Raw genomic sequence first — 8,901 nt, 5'->3', positions numbered from 1 at the left:
CCTCTGTGAGCCCCAGGAGACCTCCGCCCCCCACCTCTGTGAGCCCCAGGATACCTCTGCCCCCCACCTCTGTGAGCCCCAGGATACCTCTGCCCCCCACCTCTGTGAGCCCCAGGAGACCTCCGACCCCCTCTCCTCACCTCTGTGAGCCCCAGGAGACCTCCGCCCCCTCCCCTCACCTCTGTGAGCCCCAGGAGACCTCCGCCCCCCCACCCGTGAGCCCCAGGAGACCTCCGCCCCCCACCTCTGTGAGCCCCAGGATACCTCTGCCCCCCACCTCTGTGAGCCCCAGGAGACCTCCGCCCCCCACCTCTGTGAGCCCCAGGATACCTCTGCCCCCCACCTCTGTGAGCCCCAGGATACCTCTGCCCCCCACCTCTGTGAGCCCCAGGATACCTCTGCCCCCCACCTCTGTGAGCCCCAGGATACCTCTGCCCCCCACCTCTGTGAGCCCCAGGATACCAAAGCCGCTGCTGCCCACAGCCCCCTCCTTCCCCCCACGCACACTAAGGAAGAGGTTTAGGCAGCCAGGAAGGGAGAGTCTTTCGGTGGGTGGGCTGTGTGGGGCCCAAGGCACCCCGGGTTCGGGCTGTAGGAAGGCGTGGGCAGTCCCGGCCAGCTCAGCCTCTTGCGGACTGTCTTCCTTCTCACAGATGCGTGCTCTTCTGGGGGCAAGGAGGCTCCCTGACGCCTCTGGAGAACCACCTTGGCCTTCCCAGGTAGGAGGGAGGCAGGGTGACTCCCCTGTCCTGTTCCCCGGGGCTTGTGTGGGCAGGCCCTGGCCGCCTCTCTGTCTGCTGGGCACCCTGCCTCCCACTCCCCACACCCCCCACCCCGCTGCCTGGCCATCCACTCATGATTCAGGCCTCAGATTACACATTACCTCTTCCAGGAAGCCTTCTCTGATTTCCTAGGGCTGTCTTAACAAATTACCACACACGACAGATGTTCACGCTCCACCGTTCTGGGGGCGGGAGACCCAGAGTCAAGGAGTGGGCCGGGCTGGTTCCTTCTGGAGGCTCCAGGGCAGAGCTTCTGCTGGTGCTGGTGGTCCTCGTGTCCCCTTGGCTTGTAGACACATCCCTGCTGTCTCTGCCTCGGTTGTCCCATGGCTGGCATCCCTCCGTGTCTGGGTTCAGATGTCCCTCTTCTTACGAGGACACCAGTCACGGGTGCCGGGCCCACCCCCAGCCCACAGAGGCCTCGTGTCCATCCTTAACTGATCACATCCGCGAAGACTCTGTCTCCACGTAAGGTCCCGTTCTGAGGACCTGGCTGGACGTGAATTTGGGAGATGCCATCAGCCCACTACGCTGTGTGTCCCGCAGCCTCTGGCTCAAGCCTGGGGTGCTGGGCCTTGGAATTGTCTGGAAACTCGGTCTCCCCCAGAGGGTCCCATGAGGTGGGAACTGCCATCTTGCATGTCACTGCTGTCGCCGGGCTGGGTCCCTGGGAGCCCTTGGGACATGGAAGCAGGGGGACTCTTGGGGTCACCGGCCCCCCCAAGTAGACGCCAGGAGACTGCCTGGCCCCTTACTGAGTGAATAGTTTGGGAACCCACATAAAACAATAAATAACAGAAGTGACATGCCAGTCACATGGTGTCAGCGGCAGCCCTGTGGCCCCTCCTGGCGGGCCTGAGTGTCTGCGTGGTGGGGCTCCTTCCTCACCCTGCAGGGATCGTGCCCAGCACCCCTCCCGGCATTCTGCTCTCCCGGCCATGCTGGCTATTCACCCCATGGGGCGTTGGGGCTGTTTTCACTTCTCGCGGGTCTAGAAGATGCTGCCAGCCTCCTGGCCTGTCTGCACCCCACAGACGGTTGTCTTAGGTGGGAGGAGAGTAGGTAGGGACATGCCAGGTTGCTCTCTGGAAGGCTTTACCTTCGGAGAGTACGAGCCCCAGCTTCTTCCTGTGTGCCCCACCCCAGTGTTCGGTGTGCAGCGCCCCACGTGGACCCCCTCTCAGGTGCTGAGTCTGGGGGTGTTGTGGGTTAGTGGCCCTTCTGGGGCTTTCTTGCCACACTGGCCAGCGAGCGAGGGAGGCACAGGGAAGTGCGTCGGGCTCCCCAGGCCCCTGGAAGGGCAGCACCATACCGTGGCTGGCCCCGGGCCGCAGCGGTGGGCTTCCACAGCTGTGGACGTTTTCACAGCAGAGTGAGGTTGCACTGGCCTTGCGGGCCATGTGTGCCTGGGGGGCACCCTGCCGTGGGTGGGGTCAGCCAGAGGCTCCGAGGAGTGCTTGCTGAGTGAGTGGGGGCAGGAAGTGACTGTGCCTTTCCTGTCTGTGCAGGCTGAGCTGGAGCTGCCAACCTTGTCGTCCCAAGTTGTCCGGATCCACCGTGCTCCTGGGTCACCCCCCTCCCCATCCCTGGGCCTCACTCCTCCACTCAATAAATATGTTCTGCAGCCTAGAATATAGACTCTTTGCAGAGGCCCTTGGGGAGGGCACCGTGAGCCCTGTCTTGATCCAGGGCTCCTGGGGAAACCGAGGCGGGGAAGTGGGCATGCAGGAGACACTGACGGCTGGGCACCTCCTGGCTTGAGGGGACAGGAGGCACACGCGTCAAAGGACCGGATATGGGCTGGGGCAGGAATGTAGTGGGGGTCCTGCTTCATTGCTCATGGGTGCCCTGCAGCCTTCGCAGGGCTGGAGCCAGAGGCAATCAGCCAGATTAGATGAGGGGCGTCTGTCCTCGTCCTACTCCTGGTCACCCAGAGACAGCGTTCCCCACGCTTCCTGTCCTCCCTCTCCTGCCTGGCCAAGCACATCCCTGGGCAGCAGGGGGCTTCTCTCATCAGCCCGGGCTGGGACAGCCTGGGGCTCAGATCAGCCAGTCCTCAGCCTCCTTGGGGCGGCCCCGCTGCTCCTGCTGTGTGGTGGCTGCCTCGGTCTCCGGCGGGCTGGCCAGCTCCGGGCCTCCCTGTCCTGGCTTAACCTTTCCACACCTGCCTGACCCTAAACTGACAGCCTTTGTGGGAGGGCAGTGCAGCACCCAGGATCCGAGGTGGCCAGTCCCCCTGGTGGGTGGGAGCTCCCCTTTAGTCGCCCCAGCCTGGAGCCATTCCCGCGTGGGCTTTTCTGGCCCTGAAGCTGGGGAGGTCGCCTCTTACCGGTCAAGAATCAGGGGTGCTGATCCAGGCAGGAGTTGCTCTGGGCACCCTCGGACCCCTCCTGGCCACGTGGCAACTGTCCCCCTGTTTTGTGGCCATTACAGATGGGAAACCAAGGCACACAGCTTGCCCTGAGCCACAGAGCTGGCCGGGCCAGGGCTGCTGTCCCCAAAGCCTGGCTCCACTTGCCAATCTACTGTTGGGGGGGGGGGCGGCTGTACTGTTGGGGGGGCCCAGCTGGGGAAGAGCCGGCTCTGGCATCCCACCACCTTGGCTCGTGTCCTGGCTGTGTTCGTCAACTGGGTGGGTCAGCAAGACAGGGCCTCTCTCAGGCCGGCCGTCTGGGCGGTGGGTCGTACCTGGCTGTGCGTGAAGCCTGAGTGAGTCCAGGGGAGGATGGGCAGGGGGCCTGGCCTGGGGGCGGGACTGGGTATTGTCATCATGGAGGAGGACACGGGCCACAGGAAGGTGGCTCCCCGGTGTGTGCAGAGGTCCCTGAGATGTGGCCCCCCACCTCCGTCTCCCACGGGCCTCTGTGCCTCTCCCATGCAGCTCCCAAGCTTCGCTTCCCCCGAGGGGCCCTCCCCAGGGAGAGGAGACCCCTCATTCCTTTGCCCCGTCAGCTCGGGGCTGCCTCAGCCAGACCCTCGGAGCCTTTCCTCACCGGTCCCAAGACTGATCAGAACGAGCCTGAAAACCGCCGTGTGCCCTGCAAGCGAGGAAGGAGCTCTCCCCCCGGGGGCCTGGGGGCGGCATACCCGTCTGTCCGCTCCTACGGGCCTGCAGCGGTGGTTCCCAGCCGCCCCATGGTGGCGGAGGCCTCCTCCTCCTCCTCCTCCTCTCAGGACCCCAGGCGGCCCCACTGCAGTGTCCACTGTTGTCGCAGGCCAGGAGGGTGGTGGGGCCACTGTGTTAGTGCAGGCTGACCCCACCCCAGGGCTGTGGGTGTCCCTGGATCTGCTCAGCGCCCTGCAGAAAGCCATCTCTGCGCGGGCTCGGCCACGTGTGCCGCTGACGACCTCAGGTCCTTGCGCAATGCTCCTCCATATAAGCCCGGGTGCTGGGGGAGCAGAGGCACCGTGAGCAGCCATGGAGGCCGGGCTGCTAGGTGCCATCCTGGGCGTCGTCCTAGTGCCCGTGGACACAGCCATACAGGACCTGGATCTGCAGAAGGTGGCTTTTCTGTCTTATGCGGGGAGGTCGGGGCAGGGAGGGGCCTGAGTGTCCAGCTTCTCCAGCCACCCCCACCCCGTCCCTCCAACCCCCAGCCGATGCCAGAGCAGCGACCTCAGGGGCCCCAGGACCCAGCTAGGGCAGCCCGGACAGTGCAGGTGGCTGAGGGTCTGAGCCTAGCCTGGCCGGTCACCCCTGTCCTTGAGAGGGAGCATGAGAGCAAGCACCCAGGGACCAGCAGGGCCGGAGCCCTCGCTGAGGGTTTCCTGTGGGCAGGCCGGCTGGGCCTCCACGGCCTCCGGGGACCGGAGCTCAGCGCGGCCACCTCCTGCTCCTGGATCAGTGGGGTCCGTCCCCCGGGAGCTCCAGTAGCAACAGGCCAAGCACCTGGGAGCAGCCCTGCTGTGCCGGCTCTGTGACACCACACGGTGTGGCGACGAGAGGACGCTTTCCCAGCGTGGGGAGCTTGCCCGGGGCTTTGCCCGCGCTCCTTCGCAGGTCTGGGCTGGCAGCCGGGCCGGGAGCATGTCAGAAGGGTCAGGGTTGACACGTACTGGGGGCATGTATTCTTTCCTCTTGCAAAATGATCAGTTTCCAGGTTTCAGATGGAAGTTCTGGGCTCTGGGTGGATTTCTGAAGGCAGGAGCCCCCCAGCTCCCAGGGTGGTGGTGAAGCTGTGCCCTCCCGTGGGTGACGGGGGCTGCTGGCTGCTGGCTCCTCTCTCTCGGGCTCCAACCACCGCTGCCCCTCGCATCCTGGCCCCAAGGACGGCTCACTGCGTCTGATGGGCTGAAGGGGCTCCTCAGAAGGATGATGACCACTGCTTTGCCACAAAGACTTGCTGACCTGTCAGAGACCACCAGTGTCCTATTCAGGGGCTCCCAGGGGGTCTGCCACCTCGGACATGGCTCCGGCTTCTCTCTCCAGATTGCAGGATTCTGGCGGGAAGTTGGTGTGGCCTCCAGCCAAAACTTGGCACTGAAGACCCCAAAGAGGCTGGAAGCCTTGTTCCTGACCTTGAGTGGACATGAGCTGATCGTGAAGGCTGCATATAACAGGTGAGGGTCCCTGGGGGCCCCTGGGAGCCCCAGTAGGAACAGGCAAGTGAGGCCGAGTGCCTGGGAGCCCGGCTACGCCAGCTGCTGCCGTGGGGTCTGGACAGTATCAATCTTCCCTGTGTCCCAAACCCAAGACCTTGACCCCCATCCCTGACATCAGACCCTCCAGCCTCCTGGATCTGCCCCTAGAACTTCATCTTCTCCCAGAAATAAGCATAGAGTTTTGATAAAGCCCCATTAAGTTGTAAGAAAAAAAAGTGGGCACGGGGCTCTCTGGATGCCCCCGTTCTGCACCTCCACCATCCTAATCCTGGCCAGGCTCTCCTGGGTACAGACACACTGCTGGGGCCCTTTCTGAGGACACCTTCCCCTCTCTGCATCGCTTGGGATGTGCCCGGCAGAAGGAATGCAGGCTGGCATTTCCCTGGCGAGCACTTTGCTGCTTTTCAGCTCAGGAAGTTGTGAGACAGAAAAAATGGTGGGCTCAGAAATAGACGTTTCGGGGACATTCATTTTTCCTGGTAAGAACCCTTGCCCTGTTGCTACAGTTACAATCCCCTGTCCCTGCAGACCAGCTACACTTGGCCTTGGTATTTTTACCGTGCTGTTCCCCATGCTGTTCCCTGCAGTCCTGCTCATGCCCCAGAGGCTCCCATTCTCTTAACACAAAGTGGGTCATCCTTCCAGGGCTGCTCTACCTGTCTCCCCCTTGCCTCACATGATGGGAGGGTCTGGGTGCTGGGTGGGGAGAGGATGGAGTCAGACCCTGCACCCCACCTCCAAGGTCTGCCAAGCCGAGCGGCACCCGTCGGCCCTCGTGCAGTCTCCCCCCCACCCCCCGCTCCCAGGCCACAGGGAGGTCCACGTGATAGACACGGACTACGAGCAGTACGCCATTTTGAGGCTGTCCCTCCACTGGCAAGGCAAGGACTTCCATGTGCTCAAATACTTCAGTAAGCGCACCCTGGGATGGGGGGCTGGGCCTGCTGGTGCCCTCCTGGGGATGGCCCAGCCCAGCCCAGCCCCCCTGCGTCCCCCACAGCGCGGAGCCTGGAGGACGAGTATGGACCAGGCTTCTGGAGATTCCGCGAGTTGACGGCAGACATAGGGCTTTACCTGGTGGCCCGGCATGGTGAGCTCCGGGCCTTCTGGGTGGGCGCTGGGCCCGGGACCCCGAGGGTGGGAAGGGGCCCTTCCTGCATCACCTGACGCCGCCCCTGTCCCACAGGGAGGTGCGCCAAGCTCCTGAAAGAGGTGAGCTTTGCCCCGGGCCGCACTGAGCCCCCCAAGCTGAGTCTCCCGACCTGACAGGGGCCCTGAATCACTCTGGATCCGGGGGCCTCCAGGGTGCAGACACCAGGCTGCCAGAGGGGGACCCCGGAGGCTGGGGGCTCCAGGACAGGGCCGGGAGAGGGAAGGGAGGAGGGTGGGCCCTCGTTCCGCCTTTCCAGCCAGCAGGGCACTCACATCCCGCCTGGGTGGGGACACGGGCCCTGTGGGCACCATGTCGGGTTCCCCGTGTCCCACAGGCTAGCCCATCCCCCACAGGATCCCCTCTGTCTCTGCACAGCCCCGAGAGGTGGGAACTATGACCCTGCCTTGCAGGTAGAGAAACTGAGACCCACGGAGGCTTTTTGCTCACGGTCATGCAGCTAGGACACGGGCCCCACCCGTGGCCCTAACCGCTGCCCTGAGGGGCCTCTGGGGCCAGGCAGTGCCCTGAGGCCCTGCCCTTCTGTGTCTCAGGAGCTGATCTAGAGGACCCCTGTGCTGAGGCCGGGATGCTCTGAGCCCCCCGCTCCTGGCCCCCGGGGGCTGCTTGCACCCGCTCCGAATAAACCCCATTACCAAACCCTCTGCCCCGAGTGTCTTTCTTGGCGGAGCGGGGCCTGAGGGTGATGGAGGGGCTGTAGGCTGTGTTCTCCATGACTGCCCTAACGGTGACAGCAAAGTCACAGTCTCTGGTGTCTGTGTGTGCTGTGACCAGCGCTGGACCTTTGCCCAGAGAGGGCTGAGCCGGGGTGGGGGGCCACTGGCCAGGCTGGCTTCCAGTCTGTTCTGTATTTCCTTCCCTGTGGGGCCCGGGGACCGCACAGCTCAGATGCAGGATGACAGCTCCCTGCCCTCTCCCTCCTTCCCACCCCGAGGGTCATACCCAGCCCTGCCCTGCTCAGAGCCCACAGGTCTGGCTGCCCAGGTGCGTGGGCCCCACAGTCATCCTCACGGCTACCGTCCTGCTCCCCGAGAGCCTGAGTGGCCCCAGGCAGAGCAGGCAGTGAGCTGAATGGCCCGGTGGCGGGTCATGGATGGATGAGAGGAGGGATGCCCTGTACTAGGGACAATGTTGGAGCCTTCGGGCCCCTGCTAGGTCCAGGACAGAAAAGGTGTTTGGACCTGGCCTGACCTCTGCCTCTAATCTCCTGGGTGACGGATTGGCATGCCTGGGGCTTCCCTCCAGGGCCCTGTGGGGTCTCTGGAAGGTTCCCTGGCCATGGCGGCTCTAGGGAGTCCTGGGGACACCGCCCTGCTCTGAGGCTCCAGTGCAGGTAGGCCGGGTTCCTGCAGCTCAGGGGCTCAGCGAGTCTGCCCACTGACATATGGCCAAGTGGGGCCTGCTCTGGCGCTGCTGTGGGCCGGGCAGTCTGGGATGTTGGGAATCCCAGCTTCTGCTGGAAGAGCAAGGGCGGACCTTTCCCACATTGGGGCTGCCACGTGGGGCTGCAGTGGGCGGGGCACCATTGTCCCACCAGAGGTCACTTACAGAGCACCGCCTGCTCTCTGATAAAATCACTGACTTCCATGGGGGGCTGGGCGGGGCTCAGTGTAAACACGGAGCCATGTGTGGAGGCTGGTGGGCGGCCACCACCGTACAACCAAGACGGGGGGCGTCCCAGCAACCGGCCCTCCTCCCTCAGCCTGGGCTAGCTGGTCCCCATGTCCTGAGGTCAGGCGGGCTGGTGCCTCTGTCGTGGGGAAAGAGTGTAAATTAATGAGCACCGGATCACGCTGGCCGCTGCATCTGTGGGGGTCCAACCACCAAGCTCCCTGCAGAGCTGTGACCCCAACAGTCACTTTCAGGCCCTTCCGCTGCATCCCCACTTCCTTCTGGCTCCATCTTCCCGTCTCTGTCTCTCTGTCTCTGTCTCCGTCTCTCTGGCTCTGTCTCCATTTCCCTATCTCTGTCTCCCTGTCTCTGGCTCCGTCTCCTTGTCTCTGTCCCCATCTCTCTGTCTCTGTTTCCGTCTCTCCGTCTCTGGCTATGTCTCCCCATCTCTGGCTCCGTCTCTGTGTCTCTCTGGTCTCCCCAAACCACCCCCTCATGACTGGGACACTGTGCCACATGGTGGAAAGCCCCCACCTCTCCTGTCTCATGCCTGCAGGGTGAGGACAGGGAATAGCCCTTGCGGGTGGGGGTGGGGGTCAAGGGCAATGACAGTCCCCTGGGATTATGGGGCCAATGCCCACCTGCCCTGTCAGCTTGGGGAGGCGTCTTACCCCCTCTGCACTCAGCTCTTCGCTTACAAGATGGAGACGTGGCCTGCGGGGGGGGGGGGGGGGG

The 8,901-nt window shown here is 63.9% G+C and overlaps 1 protein-coding gene and 1 long non-coding RNA gene across 3 annotated transcripts in view; both read left to right on the top strand.

Moving 5' to 3' along the window:
- Positions 1-512: 512 nt before the first annotated feature.
- LCN8 (lipocalin 8) overlaps positions 513-8,901 on the top strand; it is a 10,008-nt gene continuing 1,619 nt past the window's right edge. The window contains exons 1-7 of one of the 2 annotated variants that reach the window (XM_008704272.2): positions 515-719; positions 5,212-5,342; positions 5,793-5,863; positions 6,191-6,295; positions 6,385-6,474; positions 6,571-6,596; positions 7,089-7,212. In XM_008704272.2, coding sequence (XP_008702494.1) covers positions 654-719; positions 5,212-5,342; positions 5,793-5,863; positions 6,191-6,295; positions 6,385-6,474; positions 6,571-6,596; positions 7,089-7,100 — 501 coding nt within the window. In that variant the 5' untranslated portion in view covers positions 515-653 and the 3' untranslated portion in view covers positions 7,101-7,212. Of the gene's footprint in view, positions 720-5,211; positions 5,343-5,792; positions 5,864-6,190; positions 6,296-6,384; positions 6,475-6,570; positions 6,597-7,088; positions 7,213-8,901 lie in introns of those variants that run through there. The other variant, XM_040632219.1, reaches the window with a different exon arrangement.
- On the top strand, positions 1,363-2,409 carry LOC121103127. The gene is made up of 2 exons (XR_005835301.1): positions 1,363-1,402; positions 2,291-2,409. It is a non-coding gene; the product is annotated as an uncharacterized LOC121103127 (long non-coding RNA).

Source organism: Ursus maritimus, unplaced genomic scaffold (assembly GCF_017311325.1).
Source record: "Ursus maritimus isolate PB19 unplaced genomic scaffold, ASM1731132v1 scaffold_17, whole genome shotgun sequence".
Lineage (NCBI taxonomy): Eukaryota > Metazoa > Chordata > Mammalia > Carnivora > Ursidae > Ursus > Ursus maritimus.
This window is presented reverse-complemented; position numbering and strand designations above follow the sequence as displayed.